Source organism: Montipora capricornis, chromosome 6 (genome assembly GCF_036669925.1).
Source record: "Montipora capricornis isolate CH-2021 chromosome 6, ASM3666992v2, whole genome shotgun sequence".
NCBI lineage: Eukaryota > Metazoa > Cnidaria > Anthozoa > Scleractinia > Acroporidae > Montipora > Montipora capricornis.
The window spans coordinates 17,239,313-17,266,489 of NC_090888.1; the positions used below are offsets into that span (position 1 = coordinate 17,239,313).

Here is a 27,177-nt window from a genome sequence, read left to right on the forward strand (position 1 = left end):
ATGCCAAGGCCTACCGAGAACCAAAATCCCAGAGATGCTGCAAACTGGCTGTCGGTCATCTTCTTCTGGTGGATGAATGATGTGTTGAAACTAGGAAATAAACGACCACTGACGGAAAACGATTTGTTTTATCTTCTTGAAGACTACAAAGCTGACCCTCTCGTGGAGGACGCTGAGAAGTATTGGTTCAAAGAATTAAAAAGAAGTCAATCCGTGAAAAGGAGACCACGTTTATGGAAAGCAATGGCCAGCCTTATTCCCTGGAAAGCAGGTCTTATGATGATAATTTTGAAAATCCTAGAGTCTTTGAGTTTTGTCTTTCTACCTCTCTGCCTTTGGCTTGTGTTAAAGACATTGGCTGATGGACCAAATCTGGACTTAAAGTTTGCGTTCATCTACGTGGCACTTTTGGGAACGGCAAGCTTCATAAAAGCTTTAACGACACATCACTATGAGTACCTCACGGAACTCTGGGGATTGAAACTGAAGGTGGCGTTAATCGGACTTGTATATAAGAAGGTAGGTTTAGCCATCATGTAGATTGGGCTTAATTTCATACAAAGGCATAAGTGAGGTTAACAAGCACCATCCACTCTGAACACTTGAGCAAAGACGTCGTATAAGTGAATCTACATTTGTAGCACACGATTTAGAATTGTCGCTTTATAAATTGATTCTAAACTTAACGAAAGCGGCACTGAAATCATTAAACCCTTGCGTATTCTTTTTTTTTTTAATAAACTGTTCCTAACAACCTGTCATAACTTACACGGTTCACACACACGCCAAAATGCAATCCAGGTGCGATAAGACAGTGTACCGTTTTTTTTAACTTTTTTTTTTTCGCTGTTCGATAATCAGATTAGGAGGAACGCGATTCAAAATCAGCTTTTCAAACAAATGGGTTCTTTTACTTCCCACTATATACCAATTACTTTGTTTTTTTCTTTCTCATAGGTTCTGTCGCTAAGTCGTTGTAACCTGGAAGCCACGCTGTCTGGAAACACTATAAACCTTGTTTCCAATGATGTACAAAAGATCGAGAAGTCTTTAAACAGTGTGGGTTTTGTGTTGTCAGCGCCGCTAGAAATCGTCATCAGTCTGTTCATTTTGTGGTACCTGAATGGCTGGAAAGCCCTCGTTGGCGCTTCTTTTCTCATCATTTTAGTGGCTTTTCAAATGTTAATGGCGACAAAAGCTGCAAATCTGCGAAAAAGAGCGGCCACTTTTACAGGCAAACGGCTCGCAATCATGAATGAAATCATCTCTGGAATACGAGCGGTGAAGATGCATTCTTGGGAGTGGAACTTTAGAGACATCGTCCGTCACCTCCGCAGGTAATATACTAGGATAAGTTATATAGTTTACTTCCACCGTAGTGACAAAATACCTCGTCGTTTTTAGCCGTAAGGTGACCCCGCTGTCTTGGGATTTTCAACTATCGCTGCCTACCAGAAGTGAAGTAATACTAGGAAACAAGAACAAAATTATTGTTTAACTGTGTTTCGTAAAAAAAAACCGGAAAATTTTGCACATTCAATGACAGCCAGTGTACGTCTACTTTATGTTCTTTGATTTCGGCTCAATCGTTCTTTTTTTTTAATGCCTAGATTAAAAAAATGCTTGTTCACAACTGAACTGTTTTAGAAAACCGAAAACAACTTGATTAAGTTTCGAAACAACCATGAAACAAAGGAGACAATTCCTACAGTCAAAACTGCTCCAAACATAAGAAATGGGAATCATGAATGTATGCAATTTGAGTTCATACGCTGGTGGAGTTAATACGCTCTTACGGCCGAATTGGTAAGGCCCTGGAATGAGCTCAATTCGGCACTCGTCCATTACACAACAGGTACTGATCTAGATCGATAGAAATAGCTTGGCTAATCTGTGATGTCTAACCTTAGTAAACTAGGAAACAGTGTTTTTCAAATACATGGGAACGGGTAAAATAGACACCAGCTTACTACTCGTCTCTAGCCTGGTGAACAAGCTTGCTTGTACGAAATGACGAATAAATCTAGTTTCCACGAACGACAACAATTAACATTAGCAAAGCAGACCGACTTTTGCATGGCATATTTTCGCTTTAAAATCTGTCCCTGATTTCGCCAAAAACAAATCTACAATATACCGCCCAATGAATTATTGTCAACCTGCCAATCTATGAATAAACTCAACAACCTGAAAAGGTTGGACTTCTTTTATGGGAGTGGATTCTGCTGGGTGCAGTCTGGACTATCATTTGTTACATTTGTTCTAATTAAGTTTATTTTGTTTTCTGTAATCTGTTTACAGGAAGGAGATGGCCATAATTCGTTTAAAAGGCTTTATTACATCAATGTTACTCGTTCTGTTATTCACAACGATTCCTATCGCCACCCTGGTTTCAGTAACAACTCTGATATTGACTGGAACCCACTTGTTATCATTCACAATATTCACACTTCTTCTAAGCTTAACAACATTACAAGGAACATTTTGCTACAGCTTGGGATTAGCGTTGCAAGTTGCTTCGGATGGTAAGATAGCCCTCGATAGAATACAGACGTTTCTGATGGAGAAGGTAAAGTTCGAAAGAATCGGAGAAAACAACACCCAAAATCAAAATCCTAACAGCAACCTTGCGGTACTGAATTGTAAAACTGAAAAGAAAAATAAAATGGCTGTCCAGTTAGTGAGTTATCCACAAAGCGGAATACAAACGGGTATCGGCAACTTTCCATCGGAGATAACTCTGAAGTCACCAGCATTATTCGCCACTAGCTCCGTCTTTAAAGAGCCTTTTGTTTCAATTTCTAAAGCGTCCTGTTCTTGGAACCAAGAAATTTTGAGCAACACATTGAGTGACATTACTCTTGATGTTCTCAATGGTAACATATTAGCGATAACAGGTGCAGTTGGAAGTGGAAAATCCTCTCTATTAACAGCTATTCTTGGAGACCTTCCCCTACATAGAGGATCAATTTCATACCACGGGAGTATGGCCTATGTCCCACAAATACCTTGGGTATTTTCTGGCACTATACGAGAGAACATTTTGTTTGGATTGGCTTTCAACGAAAATAGGTTCCAACAGATTGTTCACATATGTGAGTTGACGAAAGATTTGGAAAACTTCGCCAACGGCGACCTCACGGAAATCGGGCAGCGAGGTGTTACCCTCAGTGGAGGTCAGAAAGCACGAGTAGGTTTGGCTCGTGCAGTGTATTCAGATGCTGATATTTACTTGCTTGATGACCCACTGAGTGCAGTCGATTCTAAAGTAGGAAGACGACTTTTTGAGAGTTGCATATTGGGCCACTTATCAGGTCGTATTCGTTTGCTGGTCACACACCAGTTGCAATATTTGAAAGATGTGGATCGCATCGTTGTGATGGAAAACGGTTCAATCATTCACCAAGGGAAGTACGCTGAAATTCTAGACGTCGACCAGGGAGCGTTTCGGGGAGTAGCAGAATTACCTGAGCAATATGAATATGGACCTGGACTACCAGAGACTGTCAGACTACACAAGATTAACGGAAATGGGATTACAAAGAATGAATTGGAAGGGCCATCGATCCCTTCAATCAATGCATGCAATATGCCACAAACACCAGATATGGAATTGATGGAACCAGTCCAAGATGACAAAGGGATTATCGACACTCAGCATGTCCTTTCAGTAGAGATCGTCTCAGGCTCGAAAGGATCATCAGAAGGTAAAGATGAGGCCCTTGAAAAAGAAGGTAACAAAGCTTTCGAACCTAATCCGCAAGAGAAGGAAAGGGTTGGCCAGGAATTGGCTGAGCCCTTTGAGAATGGTCCTCGTGTTAGTGAAGACGAATGTCATGATAAAGGAATGGCCAAAAAGTTAATGAATGAACCTTCCGTCTCATTTGTAGCAGGGAAGCCAAACGTTCACGTTAACGAAGCCTTTGTAGATGATCTGGATCCACCAATACAGCAGAATAAAGACATTGGTGTCAATGTAAAAGACGAAACGATTCTGCTGAATACGGGTTCTCTAGCAGTTTCAAACATGCGTGACGTGTATGTAGCTGATCCCGAGAAACAACGGGTCTGTGATTTAAAGGAAGACGAAGAAACTAAGAGTGCAGGAACTGTGACCTTTAGACTGTACTGGAACTACTTCAAGGAAGGACTGCCTGTTCCCGTTATAATGCTTCTTGCAGTTGCCCTATTGTTTGCACAGGGTAAGGCTGACACAACAACTTGAGAATACTAATAATAATGTTTTCTTGGGCATAATAAACGTAGCGGACAAAAGACTTCAAAATGAATGACAAAAAAAATTCAAAATAAATGTAATTAATTCCAGTTAAAATAAAAATGATTTGTCCAACTCTAAATGTTGAAGATACTCACTAGCACAAATATAAAAAAGACACTGGAAATTTTCGTTTACCAAAGGTGGAAAGCTCAAAAAGGCATTTCTGTTTCTTCAAATAAAACACGATCGTTCAAATGCTTATTAACCTGGCGCAATACCTCATGTTTGTATGCAAGCATCGTCACTCGTGTTTCCTGAAATTACTGGTTGGTATCATTCTTTATACAAACCTGGCTGATTTAAATGCTTTTGCAAACCTTACAGTGTTTGGTTTATGATTTTTTTTGTTTTGTTTGTCATGTGAGATATTATAAATCAAGGACCAATTAAACCTTGAAAATTTCGCATAGTTTTTGAAGTCATTTTCAAAGATTGACTCCTGCTTCCGTGATGCTCTGCTTATCCTCTAAAGCCCTTTATCCTTGAAAAACGAAACAGGTTAGTTTGAGGTTTACATGTTCGATTTTCTGAGAACTTTCTCGAACCTCAAGGACAAAATGCCCGCATATATAACAACTGCTGAACCACAAAACTATTAAGCTGTTCGGGCCCTGTTTTTCGTTGTGTATTCACAGTTCCAGAAATCAAAGAATACAAGATTAGTATCCCATGACATTTAATAAAGAGATTAAGAAATTGCTTTTTTTTCCATCAAAAATGGAGGGTCGACCTGTACACGGGATCGAGTTATACACGGGTAAATACGGTGCTACAACGTGTTCTTATTTTGGTGACATATGTTATATTATGAGAAATGAGTAAGATGAAACACCCATACAGTCCTTTTTATAAGAACGTCTAATTTTGGGGTTGAGGCTGAACGTTCTTATCTATTTTTGCGATTTGACCCTGAAACATTCTTGACATGGTTTTTAAAGGGGCACTGTCATTCTTAGGTCAAAATGAGTAAAAATGTCAGTAAATTAGTACTTTTAATTAACTCAATCGTACAACATATCTGACAACTTACTGACAATATTTGGAATATACTTATGGCACAGACAGTTGTTTTTATACGCCTTATTGAATGGTTTAACACATAATACGCACGGATATTTTGCGAGCTACGTAGTTTTCGTCACAGTTTTGCGAGTTAAGTTTTGGTGCAGTGTATACAAAAGGGACGAAATGAACTGTCGCAAAAAGATTTCAAAGTACATTAAAAGTCTTCATCGAAAGCTGTACTGTGTGTTTTGATTGTATCCTAGAAATTAGTATTGATTGACGATAAATGTACACTACATGATTGAATGTAAGCTAGCAAGGTTGGGTTTGCAGGAAAAGTTGTAGCAAAGTTCGGGTAATCTGAAAGGGTTCCTAGCATATTTTGCGTGTACAGTGTAAAGCATAACTCTCTCAACAGATTTCGGAGTAGATAGAACGTTCTCAAATCCACATGACTGTCATCTGTGCCCTCTCTCACACATTAAAATAAATGACCACCAGGTTGCCCTTCGTGATTTAAATTCCAATCATAAACACTTCTTTCATTCACTTTTTTCCAGTTGCACTAATAATGTGAACACTGTTCCAGTTTGCCTTTTAGCTCCAAATTGGTGGTTGTCCAGAATGGCCGAGATGTCACATGATCAACAGAAAGCGACTTACACTCAAATCACTTATGGTAGTTTAGTGGCGGTGCCCCTTGTTGTCATGACCATGTCGTCTTTCTCCTTTTACTACCTCCTCCTCAAAGCTGGTGGCGACTATCAAGGCACCTGTAAAGTTTTTTGATTCGACCCCAGCTGGGCGTATCCTGAATCGGTTTTCCAAAGATATTGGTTCTATGGATGACGTCTTGCCACCGTTATTTCTGCAAGCTCTTATTTTCTGCCTCTTCTCGCTCAGCGCCATTTTGGTTCCTGCTGCAACAAACTACTGGATCTTCTTGGCCCTTCTCCCAATAATTGGAATATTTGTTTACTTCGCCCGTTATTATCTGAGGTCCTCCAGAGAACTTAAGAGAATTGAAGCCATCAAATGCAGCCCTGTGTACTCACACATCACGGAAACAGTTAATGGCCTGGAAATAGTGCACACTTCAAACATGAGCAAGACGTTTCTGGACAGACTAAAAGGGTTAGTATTCATTTAACCGTTTGTACAGGTAACGAGATACATGACTTCAAGCAAGGAGTTCCCCAGACAGGGCCGGGATATCCTTATCTGGGGGCTCTTTCAAACTTATATATTGTAAACATTTTGACAACTTGATAAACCGACACGAAACTCGTTTTACGGTCTGACAAGCAGATCATGTGTTTTTCGTGATGCGCTCCCTCTCAGATGCAACCGACGGAATTTGAAGTCAAACATTCCCTTGGCTCTGGCTGGGGGTTAAATATCTCAGTTATCATTGAAAAATTTCCCTAGCTCTTTGTCAATTGTTAGTTAAATTTCTGGCCTTTTAGGCCTACTCTGGGACCTTAACTCCCCGCGAGATTGTGCGAGCTAAAACGAGTTAAGGGAAAATGATGAAGCTAATGTTGAGGTGATAAGGGTTAAAACATATAATATGCTTTAGTAACATACATATAAAGATGCCTTGCAATCGTTGTATGCCTTGTGTATATATCTCTAACAGTCTCCATGTTGCCCAATTACAAAAAAAAAAACAAAAAACAAAAAAAAACACTTCAGATGAGCTCCGAAGTTGACTGAAGCCAAATCTTATTTAAAATTAGTAATTTAATTTTTTTTCCTACAACTGTATTTGGACAAGTTGAATATGGAGTCCAGGGCCTGGTTGTTCAAACGTTGGATATCGCTATTCAATGGATAAATCACTATACAGCAGATAAGTATTGGCGAAACTAATTGCATTATCCTCTGGATAGAGATTGGTCCGTTGGATCTGTCTAATGCCAGGGAGATTCTAGTCGTCAACTGGGGTCATCCTAGGGCGTTTGACGTGTTAATGGGTTAAGCAGTAAAAAACTTTGTCCCTTCCATTAAATGGGATGCTAACCAATCACAGAATTTTTGAACAAAGTCTATCAAATATTTGTCAGTATTAAGTTGTATGCAGGTACATATAAAAAGCAACATGGATTAAAGTTCGAGAAAACTGAGACCAAACTCGTTCCCAGGGTCTCTTTTCTCTGCCTCCTTTGTCCTCAACGACAAAGGAGGCAGAGAAGAGAGGTTGGATAAAGATCTGGCCTCATTTGTTCAAAAAGTGGATAGCGCTACCCACCAGGCCTCAGTCGTTCAAATGATGGATAGCACTATTAGCCGGATAAATCACTATCCAGTGGATAAGTAATAGCGGAACCAACTGCACTTTCCAGTGTATAGTCATTTGTCCGGTAGATAGTGTTATCCACCTTCAGAACAACTGGGGCCAGATAAATCACTATCCAGCAGATAAACACTACCAAAACCAATTGAGTTATCCAGTAGATAGTGATTTATCCAGTGGATAGCATTATCCACCCTTCAAATGCAGACAACTGGGGCCAGAACTAATACAGTCAACCAACCTTTGAAGTCTCAAACACTTGACCACTGTGGCTTCAATAAGCAAATAATAATCGCCACTGTAATTAATACTGTGGGCTGAGCAATTACGGAAAAAACTCCTTATGTAGTGGTATGAAGAAGAAAGAAAGAAGTACTTAATTACTCAAGAGAAAGGTGTCATTTTTGTAACTGACTTTTAAGTGCTACAAGTAATAGGCTCTAGAGGATGGTCAAGCTTTATATTACACCATTTTTTTAATGTCATCATAAACGTTAAGCCAAGTATTTCCATAACAAAGTCAACAACTGAAGTTTCCAGTTTTTCTACATGTAAGTACCTAAATTGTAAGACAAGTTCCATTGGATGTGAGATGTACACCTCATTTCATTGATTTGATTCTCTATATCTGATCTGGCCTCTTCTTCCAATGGAGTTTGAGAACAGTGCAGTGTAATGAACCCAAATGAAACTCTAGTAAAATTTTCAACCTACCGAAATTACGGATTGCTTTGCATGCCAGAGAGACGGGCCTTCCACGATATTTTCAAAGCGTTCAACAGCATCAGTAACTCTTTCTCTACCCAAAAACTCATCTGCTAAAGGTTCTCGCACCTTTCCAGGACGCTCACATATGTACATAAGTAAGTATATGAGAAGCGAAGATCTTATGGATTCATATAATATATACAGCAATTTGAAGACTCGGTATGACTACATTTTAAAGACACAATTACTCAGTGAGAGACGATTCCATTCCATTAGATTTAATACGTTCTCACTCTTTGCTTTGGCTCCAAACTAATCAACGGTCAACCAATCCAAACAATCATGAACAACCGTACACGGTTCTCTGTGAAACCCCTCGCGTCTCGCGGCAGTCGCCTCGTGACCAAACCTCATGACCGAAATTGATTGCTCATGCTCAGACTTTCATCCAATCAAAAACTTTATCCAAACGGATTATCCCAGAGTCTGACAAGTCTCAAAAACCACTGAGCATGCTCACTTATTTCCCGCCATCAATGTTTCAAAATGGCGGACGACAAATGAGATTTTCCCACGTACTTTAACCTCTCACCAGGCCGCTCGTACATTTATTCAAATGTTAATAATCGGTTGAGTTGCGCCTTCGACATTTCTAGTTTACCTCTGTACGAAGTTTAGAGAGATCGGCGGTTGTTATCCAAAAGATATTGTCCCTTATCTGGTTCCTTCTCGTGTAAATGTTCGCTGCTAGTGGAAGATGAACCGGACTCTGTTTTTCTCGTTTGTTAAAGCTGCCCATGGTTTGTTAAGCATGAGATGTGGACTACGTTTGCGTTGTTTTTTCCACAAGAAAATATCAAAAATGACTTTTTTTTCGTTCCAATGGTCTTGAGAAAACACTTCCTAATGGTGTTGTTGTGGATTTAAACCGAAAGGAGCGACTGCATGAAGTTCATATAATGGCGAGAGTGACGAGACAGGGGCACCCAACGTCAATTTTCGGAAAATATCTATTCGGAAGACGATTTGAGGGCTAGAATTTTCGGAACATTTGTTGTAAAATTTCTTGCTTGCCTGTCTGTCCTAGGATTTTCGAACTTCTAAAAAATGGTATAATTGCCCACTTTTAACGAAAAGGTAAGTTTTGATCCCTATAGTTTAATAGTTTAATTTGTGAGTAATAATTAAAAAATTAAACGAGACTTACCTGTAAGTTGAAGTTTGATTGGAATTCTATCGAGTCATCAAACTGCACCAAGGGATCACATGAGATAGCTAGGCGCATGCGCATAATCAGTATTCACAGCCGAATGTGAGTGTCGCAATTGACACCAGGTTAGTAGAATACAAAAGTCCTCAAAAAACCATACCCAGTCTGGGAGGGTGAAATGTGAGGTAAACATGCTGCGGTGGGCATGTGATCCCTTGGTGCAGTTTGATGACTCGATAGAATTCCAATCAAACTTCAACTTACAGGTAAGTCTCGTTTAATTTTTTAATTCTATCTCGTCATCACTGCCCAGGGATCCCATGAGATTTCAAAGACAAGACAGTCACATGAGGACAAATAGACTGCAGAATACAGTAAAATAAGAACTTCTTTTAATGGAAATAAGAAATAGAAACGCTCAGATTAACAAGTATACAACAAAGCAAACAGTGGGGTGTTACATATAACAACTACACCCAATATAACATGGCCTCAAATGACCTACTGGCCAGATAAAAAATGTGTGTACAAATAATCGGGAGAGTTCTCCTCCTGGGAAAAAACAAGTCCACATGAATGGACAGGACTTCGTTAGAAGTTACTCATTGTAGTACTGCTGATGCAAAGGCTGTGGATTGGACTGGTTTATCGTAGAATCGATCAAAAGATCTAGACGAGGACCACCCTGCCGTGCGCAAAATCTCGTCCATTGGAATACATGCTGCCTTGGCTTTGGAAGTGGAGGCACACCGAGTGCTGTGTGGTTTGAATGATGCAACATCAATTCCAGCAGAATACATAACAGTTCGAATCCATCTTGACAAAGTTTCCTTTGAAATTGCTTTGTGTGGTCTGGTGAAGCTAAGAAATAACTGAGTTTCTTTTCCTCTCAAGGGCTGGGTCCGTTTAAGGTATTCCGTTAGGTATGAATAAACACAGAGGGACTTGTCATGAGGGTATGCATGCAACATCACTGACGGTGGCTGATAGCCAGGCGTACTTTGTTTAACGTGAACGGGTAAAACAAACTCAAAACATGAAGATGTATCTTTCATGAAGTTAATATTAAGCATATGCAAAGTCTGGCTCCTTTGTGCGGAGACCAGGGCAACTAGCATTGTTACTTTCAGAGTCAGTGTCTTGAGATCTAACTTCTCCATAGGGCTTAATCCTGAAAGATATGACAAAACTGGCTGCACATCCCAAGTGGATTGATATCGAGGCATAGGTGGTGTACATTTATAGATCCCTTTCATGAATCTTGATACTATTGGGTGACTCCCAATAGGTGTCCTGTCTGAAGATACAGTGAGTGCTGATATAGCACTTCTGGCTGTATTTAGTGTTGTGTACGTTAAACCTTGTTCATGAAGTCGAACTAAAAAATCCAGCACAGAAGTCACAGATGGGCTATAGGGAGAAACTTGTTGTTCACCACAAAACTCAAACCATCGCCTGAGGTATGGTTGGTATTGCTTCTGTGTTCCAACGGACCAGGAGTGTAAGATAATTTCTGTAGCGTTCCCTGAAAAGTTGCTCTGGAGGAAGCCTTGCCGGGGACTCTGCAAGCCAACAGGCGAAGTCGCTTTAGTAAGGGGTGTAGAGCACCGCTGTGAGGTTGTGTTAGTAGATTGGTGGATTGTGAACCATGGCTGGGTTTGCCAAAGAGGGATCAGTATCACCCCTGTTGCCTCGTGGAATTCTATTTTCTGCAGGCATGAGGCAATTACACTGAAAGGAGGAAAACAGTAAAAATATGAGTTAGCCCAATTCATATGAAAAGCGTTCACAAACTTTGCTCCAGGATCTGGCTTCCACGAAACATAGTCCTGAACCTTAAAATTTAGCCTGGATGCAAACAGGTCAATTTGGAAAGGGCCCCATATATTGCTGATATCTTCAAACACTTTCGTACTTAGGGACCATTCTGTGGAGCCATCAAAATTCCTGGATTCTTGGTCAGCAACTACGTTAGTAACGCCTGGGATGTGGCATGAGCTAAGCCAAATATTCCTGCTATTAGCCCACTGCCAAATCTGCAATGCCATGTCATTGCAGTCATTCGACTTAATGCCTCCCATAGCATTGATGTACGACACTGTAGTAGTATTATCTGACTGGATCCTTATGTGTTTATCTGTTAAGTCACTACACAAAGATTGCAAGCCAAACAAAACTGCTTTCATTTCTAAATAATTGATGTGGAAAGAGTGTTCTTTAGCACTCCAAAGTCCTCCAGTCTGCTGTTCTTCACACATTGCCCCCCACCCTGTGTTAGAGGCATCAGTAGTGAGGGTTAAGTCAGGGTTGGTCTGGATTATATTTTTAAATGCTGTATTCACGTTGATCACCCACCAGTGCAATTCTGATCTGGCCTTTGCACTCAAGCTCATGAGTGCATCATAATCACCCTTGTTAATTGTTAAAGCTGAAATCTTATTTCGTTCTAAATGTCTGTAGTGCAACTCGCCAAACTGCACTCCTGGAAGACTGGATACCAACAGCCCTATGACCCGAGCAACCTCCCTAATAGTAGGATTGCTCTGATTTAGAAGGTTCTCACAGGCCTGTTTAACAATAATAGCTTTCCTGGGTGGAAGGCGTATAGTCATTGAGTTGCTATTCAGCAAAAATCCAAGAAACTCCAATTCTTGCGTGGGTATGAGCACTGACTTAGTAGGGTGGATGACAAACCCTAATTTGAGAAACGTATTTGTTGTCTCCCAAATGTTTTCCCCGCAGGAGGTATAAGTGTGACCCATGAGAAAAGAGTCATCAATGTGTCCCATGCAGAAATGCCCTAGGGATCTGAGGTGAGCATAGATTGGCTTCAACACTTTAGTAAACAATCGTGGGGCAGATGCTAACCCATTTGGAAGGCAGGTAAATCGAAAATAATTGCCTTGCCATTCAAACTTGAGAAAATTACGATCCTCTACTGAAATAGGAATAGAATAATATGCATCCTTAAGATCCACTGACGCCATAAAGCATCCTGGTCGCATGAGTTTGAGGGCGACATGGATGGTATCCATTTTGAAATGATAGTATGCCACAAACTCGTTGAGGGGTTTTAAGTTCAAAATAAGCCTATGGCTACCATCCTTTTTGGGTCTCACAAATATGGTAGAGATAAAGTCTCCATCACTGGGCTTAGATGGTTCTATAACCCCTTTTGTGAGGAGTTTGGCTATTTCAAGGTTTATGATGTCTTTGTCCGCAGACGAAAAAATAATTTGTCTGGGTTGGGTAGCCTGCACAGGTCTACAATGCCCCTCAAACTCTATGTGATGATGCTGGATGGCATCAAGAATAACAGGATCAGTAGTAACTGCTTTCCAGTTTGTTATGTGCTCCTTAACACAACCTGCTTTAAAGTTAAGGACCAGCTGGGATAGCAATTCTGCATTCACAATAGATGGGACTTTTTCCCTCACCTTGTCTTTCATTGATCCTTCCGGATTGGAGTGTGTTGTTTGGTGTGGGCACCCCTTGGTGCCCGGCTGTTGGCTAAAAAATGCCTTTGGGAATTTGCCTTCTGTGTGGTGAATTGCCCATGTGCCCTAGCATATGGCTTTGCAAAATGTGGTCTGTTAAACCTTTGTTTAGGAGCCTTGTAGCCCTGGGATGATGTGCTGGTACTTGAGGGTTTTTGCATCTGTATCCCCGCTTTTTTCAGTTCCGCCATATCTTTTAAATGTTTAGAGAGATCATAATCCAAACAACTTAGATGTTGTTTTAATCTCTTCCTTGCAGAGTCGAGTGTAAGGCGGATTTAACTCGGGTTTAATTAATTCCCGTCTCTTCATGTTCAACTTGTGGTGCGTATTGCACAAAAGAGCAATGCTATCCATGATAACCGTGAGAGTTTCTCTCGTATTTGGCGTGTCGCCAGATTGAATGGAGCTAACAAGCTTGCCACTCAAAGTACACAGCGCAGATAAGCCAGGCAACAAAAATTCCTGTACTCTTTGGAATGCTAAATCCACCGTTCGACTCCGACGGGGGAGCAAATCCCACACCTCTTCATTGACACTAGTGACGTTAAGACGACTGACATTCTCCGGTGGTGAATATTTGTCGGCGCTCTCTTTGACCGTGTCGGTAGAGAGGCCACCAGTGAGCATGTTGTCGACGAGGGTGGCAATCTTTGCCTCGATGGCCGGGGATGTTTTCGTGTTGGGTAGGTAAGCCTGGGTCAGGCTATCTACGATGCTGTTATGGCCCTGAGGCTCCGAGTCGGAGCGAGTGTCAGAAGCCATGTTGTTTGATGCGTTTGTGTTCGCGCCTGAATCGCGCGTGCAGTCATTCACTACTGCTGTGATCTGAGTGATGTCCAGTGAATCGGCTGGTCTGTCGGGATTTGGCCCGGCTGCATCATCTTGGAGGAATATATCTTCCTTTAGGTCCGCCAATACTGCTGTTTGTGCCTGAGAAGCCTCGCTTAACTGAGACAACGTGGTGGTAAGATTTTGGAGAACGAGCGCCAAGCTGTTGCTGCCGTCCGGAACAAACTCCCGGAGTTCTGAGACCGAGGGTGTTGTTGAGCTATCTTCCGTCGTTACCGACATAGCTGCCTATGTAAGAAATCGACTGGCCAACTATTTTCCTGAGAAAAGAGTGGAATAGGCTAAAAAACAAGCGAAATTTCTATCCGCAAATCTAAAGCTGCAAAACTGATTTCGCGCGCCAAAAGCACTGATTATGCGCATGCGCCTAGCTATCTCATGGGATCCCTGGGCAGTGATGACGAGATAGAATTTACAATTTTGTTTTTCCGCTTAGCGTTCGTCTAGCGTTATAGCTCCATCATGATTGTAATTTCACGTTAAGAAATGCTTTAATATCGTCCATTTATCTTTGTACGCTGCTCTCTTTTGATGTGAAAATAAACTGGATTCGTCTTAAGTTCCATTTTAAGGTCATTTATATTCCCTTTTCTGGTGAATGTCCAAGTTATTGTACTTTTTAGCAGTCACAACTCAACGATCCTTGCGTTCAAGTAGTTACCAAGTTATGGATTTGCAATTAATTTGAGTTTAAAATCAAAATCAAAATCCATGATAGTTAAAATAATGTTTGGAAGAACATAAGTGTAGGTACAGATGTATATAGATCTCTATAGATTCAGGTTCGTGACTGTTTTCCAAATCTTTTTTTTTTTAGACTGTTGTTTTTTGGAAGCATTAATGATGTAATTTTGGTTTAAGGGGACTGTCATGTGTTGTTGGATCAAGGAATCTGCTTTGAGTCAAGAGGGGGACATTGGGGTGTATTAGAAACCGCAAAACCGAAGAAAAAATCATCCAAAACCGCAAAACCGCAAAAAATTTCGGCCAAAACCGAAAACCGCACACAAAACCGTCAGAAAACCGATACAACGGTGACAAGTGGGGCATACAGAGCAAACTACACTAACATTTTATTTAATCAAAGTATTTGTGAATGTCATGGATTTGTCTAAAGCCTTCATATATTTTAGTATCTGCTAAAATCTTAGGCTTTATTTCTGTCGCTCTCTCGAGCCCGGACTTTATGCGGTGTCTGTGCAGTGTATGCCATTTGCAGACTGCAGACAAATAGCGCTAACCGTTTTAAAATGGGTTTAAAATGGGTTCTTAGACTTAAATACTGTTTATCAGAGCTATTTGAAATGGGATCAGCGCTATTTGTCTGCAGCCGGCAGTCTGCAAATGTCAGACACCTCACTTTGTGGGCTCATTTTCCGTAAAGCAGCTGGTAATGGAGCTAAGTTAACTTAGAAGAATTTGCACACAAGCCCTCTCTAAAATTGCAATTTTGCAATACCAAAAAGCTATAGCTCTGGAAACTTCAATCGAAAATCTCTAATTGAACATTTTTATTTGATAACTAAGACCGGACTGTTTGGAGATTCGAATGGAATTCTTGCTGGCCTTCATCAGAATCACTAGCTTCCTCACTCATTTCATGCTCATTCAGATCTTGATGGGGTCCTTCATCTTCATCCACTCCGCACCAACCCGGGCGTCATTCAACACGCGTGATCCCCTACCGTGACATTTAGTTTGTCACGCATTCCTCTCAATAACTTTGGCGTTTCGCGGCTATAGACTATTTTCATGTGACGTCTCCGGGAATTGAGCTCTATCATCACTCAAACGTTTTCTTTTGTTTCGGAGGAAAAACAAGGCTACTGATCACGTGAGTGAAAACAGGCATCTTGTCCCTATGGGACCTTACATTCTATTTATCAGGTCCTAGCACAAAGTCCCATTTCAACTACTGCAATGTTGTTTTGGGGAAACTGCGGAGTAACTTTGCAGGACAAGCTGCAAAAACTACAAAACAGAGCAGCCCGTGTCTTGACCTACCCTAACTATGACGCTGATGTCAACAATTTATTTGAACTCTTAAGATGGAAAACCCTAGTCTCTCAAAGGTAAATTGAAAGAGCAACAATGGTATTTAAATCCCTAAAGGGACTAGCACCTGATTATCTCTGCTCGAAATTTGTCCATCGCAATTCTGGTTATTGTTTGAGAGACTCTGTGAATAAGGTAAATGTTCCGCAACCGCGCACAAACTACTACAAAACAGCTTTAGCTATAGTGGCGCAGTTTTTTGGAACAGTTTGCCATTGGAACTAAGGAAAGCAGCGTCCCTCAATCAATTCAAACGACTGATTAAAGAGGTTATCTAAGCCATTATTCTAAACACGGAATTCATGGAAAGCAGCTCTATTGTATGATATTGAGTAAAATAGTTAATGTAGTTTACATAGTTTATCTACACTTGGTTTTAACTTTTTAATTGTACATATGGTTTTTTTATGGCTGATGAATTGTACCGTGGTTAAATAAAGATTAAACACTCTATTCGAGATTGCCGCTCAAATCTAAGAAACGGGAACCCAAATAGGACAAAATAGGAAAACCCAAAAAGCACATTGGATAACAAAACCGAAAAACCGCTCGTATTTTCCACGAAAACCGAAAACCAAAAGCAAAAAAACGAAAAATCCGCAAACCTTAATGAACACCAAAACCGAAAAACCGAAGTCTTTTGGCACAAAAACCGAAAAACCGATCTAAAAAATAGCCAAAACCGCAAAACCGAAAATCCCAATGTCCCCCTCAGTCAAGTATGGTTGACAGTGGATAGTTTTTCCTGAAAAGGCTGAAAGGAAGCTTTATTGCCTTGGACTTTTTTTGGTTACACCCCACATGTTTGTTCTTCTCTTAGATGGCAAATTTTATTAATATATTATGTGATTTGGAGCTGCAGCTACATGTAGAAACAGTGTCCCACGCATAAGGTATCATTGGGTTTGATGGCAGTAAAATAATTTTGGTAAAAAATATGTTTGGAGTTTTTATAATAACTTCTCATCTTGGTCCTGATGGACTTCAAACATGCTCTACCATTTTGCACAAGGAACTTGTCAATCAACCGTCACCTTTTGGTGTATTTGCAATAAGATCTTTGGATAGCAATTGATTTATTTTTCTTATCCCTTATGTGTAGATATCCTATGTCTGTCACATAGTTTTAAGCTTTTATTTCCTGTAGTGTATCTTTATTATAGTTAGCACATGACCCCACAAGCATGTATTATTGCTTTAATATTGATTGTGTTTGAATAAAGGATATTGTTGTCTTGTCTTGTAGATAAGGCAAAACAGCCTCAGTTGTATTTGCATTATTATTTCTGAGTGTTACTTTTAAAGGGCAAACCATTAAAAAGTGCACATAGTTTGCAGGAGTCCAGGAAAATTATTCCAAATATTCATTGATTTGAAGTTCCTGAAGCAGGTAAATCTTGAAGAGTTTACGTAATGATATTTGGAATATACAGCATTTCTATTTGGGAATGTTTAAGTCCACAGAATTTATTTTCTTTATGTTGAGAAGTACTGTAAGAGCTGTCAGGTAACTACTCAGATGGAAATTTGACAGACCTTAGCTGTAATTCAAATTATTAGTACGGTTTTGGTCGTTAGTGGTCGTTTATTGGGACATTTTTTAGTGAGTGATTAACCCATTAACTCCTGGGGATTCCCCATTGACAAGTAAAATCGTCTGGTGTTAGACAGAGTAAAATGCTAAGTATGGCCGCTTTAGGGGTGAAAGGTCAAATTTTTACCCCTTGATTTTTTGACTGTATCGCATAGATTTCCATGAAAGAACAAAAACGCCATTTACCGTTTGCAAATATCTTCATTAGTTCCGGAGATATTTAAGTTTGAAAAATGGGTAAAATATGCAAATGAGATGACTAATGACGTCATACACTCAACCCAATATTATATTGAGTATATAAATAGAGCTACCTTGGCCAATTTACAGCGCAAACCATTGAAACTTGATAGTCTAATAGTTCTACAGGAAACACACCTATGGCTATAAAAAATTGTTCCCATGGCAACTCACTCTTTTCCAGTCTCCATCCACTTGATTTCAATATGTTAGTGATTTTCAGTTTGAAAAATGTTAAACAAGGCCACAAAGTCGTGTTAACATATTTATATGCTTGCTGGATCATGCATATGAAGTGCTGTTAGCAAATATCAAAATGGAATGCCAAAGGTGGCCAGAAAAGCTCATAATATGGGGGAGGTCTGGAACCCAGTCTGATGCCATGGTAACAGAACTGTTAAGCTCACTGTGGAAAACATTTAGTAGAATCTTACTGCAAAAAATCAAAATTTTCTGATACAAATTGGCTGAGATATCTCTTTTCATCATATTTGAACAAAATTTGGTTGAATGTATGACGTCATCACTTGGCTAATTTGCATATTTTAAAAATTCGAATATCTCTGGAACGAAAAGAGATATTTGAAAAAAATAAACAGCATTTTTCTTCTCACGCAGACTACTTGTTTATGTTTCAAAATGGCTTGGATAGGAAAGATGCGATTTTCGTCATAGTACCACTTTAAATCAACGGCTGTCATTTTCCGGCGAACAAATAGTCTTTTTGAATGAGCGCGCCCTTGAGCCTGCGTTTCGTGCCGCAGATCAGTGACTTGCGCAGTCGTTTTTCAGCTCTGTCGATAAACACCCGATGACAGCCATGTTTTTCACCAGTGAACAATAGGGAGCTTAAGTTCTACGACGACGACGTCGTCGAAAACGCCAGAAAACAATGATATCATTGGTTAAAAGAGCATAAATAATCGTGCTGCACGTGCGGCACGGATTTTAGCTCATATTTTTGCGGTTCTCTGCGTGACGACGACGTGAAATCACTAAATTTTAGGTTTTAACGACAACGTTAGCATGCAACAGAGAATCTTTCATTCTCTATTTTCAGTCTGAAACCGCTCGTACCAATTTATTTTTAGGATACTTCGCCCAAATTGGAAGAAGTGAACGAGATGGAATAATCGCGAAAGACTTTTACTAGAGCAAAGTTCTATTTTGAGGTGACGTTTTCGTCAACGTCGCCGTCGTAGTAAGTCAGGAAGTCAGTGGTTACCGTCTTGCGCACGCGTCCGACAGGTCTCAAAAACCGCTGATTGGCTAAGGTTGCCTTTCAAGGACGCGTGCGCAAGACGGTAACCACTGACTTATTGTTCACTGGCGAAAAACATGGCTGCCATCCATCGGGTGTTTATCCGATCTCCGTCGATAAAAAAAAGACCTTTTTCAGGCCATTAAAACGGACGAATGTTTTGACTGCATAGTGCGTTTTTATGCCAGCGAGATTCTCTTTTTAGCTGTGGGCCACCGTACTTTTTAGCCAACAGTGCTACGAGGGAAATTTCTTTAACAATTTCAAGGTCAACGCGAGTCCAGGTTGCTGTGACAGTGTTTGAGTGGAAATTTGTTTGTGGAGCTTACCGGCTAGTGGAGTACCATCTTGATTTCAATTCATGCGTTTATCTTTTAAAAAGTGGAGCAAAAAATATATCATTAAATTTCCAAATGGTTTCTCTTTCGACTAAATATTTGCACACTGTTTCCGCGGGGGCCCGCATCTAGCAGAAAATGTTAAGATTTTTGCATTTTTCTTCAAAATTAAGTTGTTAAAATGGCCATTCAAGTGGTCCATGGAGGCTAATTTATTAAGACGGAGGAAAAAAAAAAAGAAATGCATGACGTCCCTGAAAAGTTAGAAATGTATTTCAGTCGTTCAAAGATAAATTTTAAAGTGAATTTAGCACTAATGTCATACATAACATGCCATATAAGCACCTCATATTGGGTACACTAGAAGGAAACCTTTTAGTTGCATTATATTTTGCTATAGTCATTTCAAGCAAATGCCAATCGTTTGCTTCCCTCCAAATTATAGAAATAAACATAGGTTAGGTTAACTGTGAATAGCCAAAACAACAATACTGGTATTTCAAGTTGAAAATTTGATTCAGAAATCCAGCTCACTAGCAGGGGGGATTTTACTGTAACAGAATATTACTACAGCTAATAAGACCCTTTCAACACATTGTAGTGGGTTAATGTGACAACAAAAATAATTAATCAAGAATTGGTTTTATCTTCCAGCAATAAAACAGCAGGAGGATATAAAATTAGGTATCTTCAAAGTTTAGAAAACTTTTTGAAGGTGATTCAGTGCTATTATCCAAAACAAATTTCATGCTGGCCTACTAAATACTTCCAGTGCAATAGATTATTTAACCTCTCTTTGTGGACTATGGTTGCAACACAGTGGTTTCAATAATTTAAATCCCCTTCCATTAGATTTAACTTTTAGAAAACTCCATAACATCATATTTATGTAATAATTGTTCAAAGTCATCGAGCAAAAGCATACAAAGCTACATTTGAAAGAGGCGTAATCCCATGTTGGAGTTTTCTGGAGAAGACGTTCACAGAAATAACTGCTGTTACCTTTCCATATGGAAACAATATTTCAACATTAGGTGCAATGAATTTTTAGCAATTGCTTTAAAGAATACTACTAATCATTCCTACCATTTCCAAGGATGAATAAATTAAAGTTGAATGCAGTAAGTGTGAGAAGTAAAAAAAAATGGCATATTTTTTCAAACTGTAATCTATTTCCATTCTTGATTTAGTCCCTGGATAGTATTAAACAATGGTGGTAAAGTAAACAAACTGCCCCAAGGGGGGCTCCCTTACGAAAATGACAGGGGTTCTTTTTGTTCCTTTTTGGAGAAAAAAATGTGGATTTGTACTGCTTATGATGCTGAGACCAAACAGCTGGCAGAGTTGCTGCAGTACATTTAAGGCTATCAATCTGAAAAATGACTGGAACTGTAAGACAATTTGGTACACGAGCAAATAACTTTTACTTGTGCATAATTCATAAGTAAAAGTTATTTGCCAGTCATTTGTCACTTTAGAACTGGTTCCTCTAAGGGGTCAGATTTCTTTAGCCTACGTCCACAAAACAAGGTTCTGTTACCTTTAAGGGTTGTTTTTAAAATAAATCCAATAAGTGGCCTGCCATTTTTATAGGGAAAACCCCTCCTGAGCAAACTGCATCCCCATGTTTGGATTCCCATTGATTTAATGACTTTAACATTGAATTTAATTGACATTGACATTGACTTAAACATTTAATGACAATATATACTCAAATACCATTACAGTCTTTATAGTTTACTCCTTGAGCCACCAGCTTCAACTTTGATACTTTGTTCTAAAAGCCAAAGCAACACAAAGCAAAGCATGGTGGAGGTGATGATTAATCACTTGTTTTGGTTCAAATGAAGAAAAAGAAAGTCAAACTAACAATAGCACTTTAACCCTTTCACCCCTAAACCGGCCATACTTAGCATTTTACTCTGTCTAACACCAGACGATTTTACTTGTCAATGGGGAATCCCCAGGAGTCAATGGGTTAAAAGTAACACTCAGAAATAATAATGCAAATACAACTGAGGCTGTTTTGCCTTATCTACAAGACAAGACAACAATATCCTTTATTCAAACACAATCAATATTAAAGCAATAATACATGCTTGTGGGGTCATGTGCTAACTATAATAAAGCTACACTACAGTAAATAAAGGCTTAAAACTAACTATGTGACAGACATAGGATACCTACACATAAGGGATAAGAAAAATAAATCAATTGCTAACCTAAGATCTTATTGCAAATACACAAAAAGGTAACAGTTGATTGACAAGTTCCTTGTGCAAAATGGTAGAGCATGTTTGAAGTCCATCAGGACCAAGATGAGAAGTTATGATAAAAACTCTAAACATATTTTTTTACCAAAATTATTTTACTGCCATCAAACCCAATGATACCTTATGCATGGGACACTGTTTCTAGCTGCAGTGCCAAATCACATAATATATTAATAAATTTTGCCATCTAAGAAAAGAACAAACATGTGGGGTGTAACCCAAAAAAGTCCAAGGCAATAATGCTTCCTTTCAGCCTTTTCAGGAAAAACTATCCACTGTCAACCATACTTGACTCAAAACAGATTCCTTGATCCAACAACACATGACAGTCCCCCAAAAACCAAAATTACATCATTAATGCTTCCAGAAAAAAACAGTCTAAAAAAAAAAAAAGATTTGCAAAACAGTCACGAACCTGAATCTATAGAGATCTATATATATCTGTACCTACACTTCTGTTCTTCCAAACATTATTTTAACTCAACATGGATTTTGATTTTGATTTTAAACTCAAATTAATTGCAAATCCATAACTTGGTAACTACTTGAGCGCAAGGATCGTTGAGTTGTGACTGCTAAAAAGTACAATAACTTAGACATTCACCAGAAAAGGGAATATAAATGACCTCAAAATCGAACTTAAGACGAATCCAGTTTATTTTCACATCAAAAGAGAGCAGCGTACAAAGATAAATGGACGATATTAACGCATTTCTTAACGTGAAATTACAATCATGATGGAGCTATAACACTAGACGAACGCTAAGCGGAAAAAATTGTAATTTTTTACTCACAAATTAGTTTGCGAAGTCATATTTTGCACACGGTCGGACTTGGTCTCGTCACTCTCGCCATTATATGAACTTCATGCAGTCGCTCCTTTCGGTTTAAATCCACAACAACACCTTTAGGAAGTGTTTTCTCAAGACCATTGGAACGAAAAAAAAGTCATTTTTGATATTTTCTTGTGGAAAAAACAACGTAAACGTAGTCCACATCTCAAGCTTAACAAACCATGGGCAGCTTTAACAAACGAGAAAAACAGAGTCCGGTTCATCCTCCACTAGCAGCGAACATTCACACGAGAAGGAATCAGATAAGGGACAATATCTTGTGGATAACAACCGCCGATCTCTCTAAACTTCGTACAGAGGTAAACTAGAAACGTCGAAGGCGCAACTCAACCGATTATTAAAATTTGAACAAATGTACGAGCGGCCTGGTGAGAGGTTGAATCTCATTTGTCGTCCGCCATTTTGAAACATTGATGGCGGGAAATAAGTGAGCATGCTCAGTGGTTTTTGAGACCTGTCACAGAGCGCAAAAACCGCTGATTGGCTAGAGAATAATGACGTAAAATGGCTTTTTTCGCGTAACTGCGCCTGCGCAAACTTTAAAGATTCGAAGTGATCGAGACAGTGATCGAAGTGGAGAATAACACTCTAGCATTCGTCAAATTTTGTGGAAAGTTAGCCGACTCATACCCTGGGTGCCAGAGGAATTTTTTCAAGGTCGGAGAGAACACTCAGCGATTCCAAATCAACGGTCGAGGACACACGATTGATTACTTCGCAAGTCTGCATGTCAAGTAGCAATGCGTCCTCTTGTATCATTTTGTTGGTTTTGGCTACTGTGAATTTTCTTGACATTGGGTGTTGGTCTGCCCCCAGATTGTTTAAAAATCTTACAGAAACCAGCGAACTGGCAACGAAACTCTTCTTTGTTCTCGGGAACTACAGGAGCAACTTGGTCTTGATGGACGAAAGGTTTTTGCTTTTGAAAATAAGTTTGGCTGGCCGTTGTACGTTATTGAGAACTGTAACGCGGTCATACAACTTTGATCGTATAAAATCGTCCACTGGGTTTCTTGCTGCAGATGAACTGTGAGTGAACTTCAGCCACAAAGTTGAATTTTCTTAACACCTGGGATTTACAATTTCCACGTCACGTAACCTTGACTGTTAAATGCCATCGATCTGTGCGAGGTTTTTGTTGCTGTTCCTCGCAAATATTTTTGCAGAAACCATGATCAGTTGTGGAACAGCCCAGAAAAGTACATTACTGTAACAGAGTAACCTTATTGGTCAACTTTTTCACATTTATAATTGTAAGTTTGCAAAACGGCTACAAAAACATTTGTGCAGTAAATCTTTGGAAGCATGCAAACACTTCAGGTACATTATATAATAATAATAATAATAATAATAATAATAATAATAATAATAATAATAATAATAATAATAATAATAATAATAATAATAATAATAAGCCTTACAGCTTTAGTTAGATGCGTACCCCTGACTGAAAATTCTTTAACACTAAAAATTAGTATGAACACCAAATAATAATTATTAACAATTATTATTCGCCGAAGGCAAGGTGAATATCGGTTAATAAAAACCGAGATGAAGTTGAGGTTTTTATTCACCAACATTCATAGAGTCTAAGGGAATATCGGAAACAATAATTTAAATTTGCCTGACAATAGAAGCAACTCAATTTCTTAGTAAATGATGCCATCATGCAAATCGCCTATTACATAGTTGATTATTTGAATAATACACATTTTCTTTAAAACAACTAATTTATTCGTCTGTCACCTCAACAAAACAGCTTGTGGCTATTTTGAAAAACCGCTTAGGTGATTATCACGTAAGAATAATCATCTCAATGACAACCAATCAGCGCAGAGAACTTTCAGTAATTATACTAATAAGCATATAATTCCTATAGCACAAGACAATAATGAACAATAATATTATTATAATTCCATGAGTGCATGTTGATATGAGATCAACCACTCAATTATATCCATTAATTATTGTTTTATTAAATTTTCATTTGATTCTTAACACTTGGACAAATTTAAAGCCAATCAGTTTCCAGCGTGGTAACACTTGACGCAATCAGTTTCCATATTATGTCATACTGTATAAGAGCTGTTAACTGAGAGTGAGTGAACCAATCAGAAAGCTAAAAACACAGTATCGGTGGTTCAAAATTTCATAATGTAAGGTATTATCTTTCCCCTTGTACTTACACTGTCATTATTCACTTTCTGTGTAATGGTTTTATCATTGTTTTTGTTTGTTGGAAATGGTAGCCATACCTGATTTACGAAGAAACTGAGGTTGTGCAGTAGTACAGCAACCTACTTTTACTCTCTGCTGATTAGCTTTCTTGGTTCACGGAAAACCCTTTTCAATATTGTAAATACATTGTGGCATGGAAGATATTTTCAAACAGGTCTGGAGAATGTTCACCACCAAAATTTCCCATTTTGTCTGGATCATATAAGTTCTTTCCTCCTTTTGTTTAGTGGTTGACTAGTGACTTGTGAAATTGTATGGTGCACAAGAGAGCTAAATGCAGTGTCTCCTTTAGTTGTAAAACATATATTAAAGGAACACAAATAATATTGTCATTGTTGTTGAGTAATGTTAGGATTTAGTACTGCCAGTGGTATTACAAGTGTCTCTTTTGAGTGGATTCCCCAATTTTCTGCTAACTTGACCCAAACAGATATATATAGGTGGAGAACAAATTTGGGAAAATGAAAGGAAAAAATACTAAACATACATCAGTTGATTATTACAATACACTATTTGTTTTGTTCAATATTATTTGCACTAGAAAGAAAATTAACGACCATAAGAATTAAGTCTGTGATAAGGAAAAGTTTGTTCTGACTAAAACCTATATTGGAAATTTAGGCATTTGGGGTGCTTTTTCACAGGGTTACATGTGCATGGTATTAATTTTTATGTCAGTCCAATATTTTTCTTAAAAAGTGTGTTGTCTCTATAACTTTGTCCTTTTTTGTGAAGCATGACATTTTCTTCTCTCAATTCAACATTTGATTTGTGTTGCTGATCTTGTTTTTCCTGCAAAAGTGTGTTATGTTGAATAATAATTATATTTGTTGTATAACTGTTTTTGCCCCCAGCAGCGCATGCTCTCATTGGTTACTTCAAGGTCACATGACATCTAACAATAACACTTTTGCCGTTCAAAAGTCTCTGAGCGGGCACCAGTGCAAAATCTATGACGTCAGAGGGTAACAGTGCACTGTTGCCCGCAAATGTTGACCGACGACCACCGTTGCTGTTCCCATTGCATGTTTTCCTATTTGTGCTATATAACAAATCACTTAATGACTGGTCTCTCAGGAAACAGTTCATTTTGTTTCCCTTGTCTGCGCCTCAGGGGAACATTGGAAATTTTTAGGGAAACATAATGAACTGTTTCCCTCGGACCAGTCATTAAGTGTTTACTGTTAGGATAATAGGAAAATTATTGACCTTGGGTGTTTGGTGACACAGCTACATTGTAGAGCATGACCATTATGAAAATGATATCTGTTTTACCTTATTATAGTGAGCTAACTTTTTGGTGTGGTTTTCTCACAGGTCTTGTAATAGGCCAAAAGCAATTTGAGAAATTCATGGGGTTGTGCATCGCATTCAATGCAGTTTGTTCTGTGCATGTAAATAATAATATGAAATAAAGCATGTTTAGTGTGTTACTGATTACAGCCAACAGCCTGTGGCACTCAATATAATGCTGTCAGTGGTGTGTGTGTCTTGGTGAAGAGAGGGGAAGGGGGGGGGGGGGGGTTAGTACTGCAAAGGCATTGGCATGTCATTGTCGTAAATGAGCTAAACCCAAATACTTACCTTCATGTTTTTTTGTGAAAGTTTTTGTTTTCGTTCTTGATTTTTCTCTGCTTAATATCCAGCTCCTGCCTTTGATCCTTGAGGGTTTTCTACCTGTCTGACTAATTCTGTGTAACTTAGTGCTTCAGTTCTCTTGGCAGATTTTTGGCACTGACAAAGAAGGGGGCGTAGAATCTATATTGAGGGGTAGGGAAAATTCAATTCAGGGCAGACTATTGTAATTTTATTCCATCACTCACCTTCATTGGTGAAATGTATTCATCCATGTGGCAAATTCTGTAGTCTTTGTGAGCCAGTAGCAAGTGGCCCTCAAATAAAATTTTTCTAGTGTGGTGAACTGTTTTGCTGGCATCAAAAGCCAAAAAAAGCGCTTTGCACATTGAACTAGAGCACCTTTGCTGACATTTTCAGTCTCTAAATGGAAAAAGCAGCTTACTTTGTTGAATTAACTTAACTCGCCCTTTGCAAAGAGTCCCATAAACTTGAAAAAGCACACAATCCCCCAGCAGTCAGATGTGACAGTTGACATATTTTATCTTTAGTTACACAAAACATAGCAATGAACGTTGTTAAAGGGAAAAAAATAACAGGGTTTGTTGTCAATATTTGCCGCTGTTTTAAATACAACAGGCAGCCGCTCTGTCGCCTTGGCTTATAAAGCGAGAAAACTCACATTGTATTACATGAACAAATAACTCGAAGTTAAAAACATACATGTACGTTATATGCATTTCAGGACAACTTACGACCCCAAAACCTCACAAACTATATCGAGTGGCGTGAAAGTATAAGGCACTGGACTTCGCTTTTCTGTGTAAAACCAGTTACAACTGTGAAGACGAACACCAGCGGTAAAAAAACCTGCTTCTCTTCAAACTTCGATTTGAAAAAGT

At 39.0% G+C, this 27,177-nt stretch overlaps 1 protein-coding gene and 2 pseudogenes across 1 annotated transcript; 1 reads left to right on the forward strand and 2 right to left on the reverse strand.

Annotated features, from left to right (window-relative positions):
• LOC138053302 (ATP-binding cassette sub-family C member 4-like) lies at nucleotides 1-6,434 on the forward strand (annotated as a pseudogene).
• A 3,666-nt stretch (nucleotides 6,435-10,100) lies between these two features.
• Nucleotides 10,101-12,533, reverse strand: LOC138053303 (uncharacterized). The gene has a single exon (XM_068899955.1). The coding sequence runs from the start codon at nucleotides 12,531-12,533 to the stop codon at nucleotides 10,101-10,103; it is 2,433 nt and encodes an 810-aa protein (XP_068756056.1).
• Nucleotides 12,534-12,627: 94 nt separating this feature from the next.
• Nucleotides 12,628-27,177, reverse strand: part of LOC138051664 (uncharacterized) — a 69,177-nt pseudogene continuing 54,627 nt past the window's right edge.

Coding starts and splice junctions, on each gene's coding strand:
- LOC138053303 (XM_068899955.1), bottom strand. CDS start 12,533: ATGGATACCATCCATGTCGCCCTCAAACTCATGCGACCAGGATGCTTT.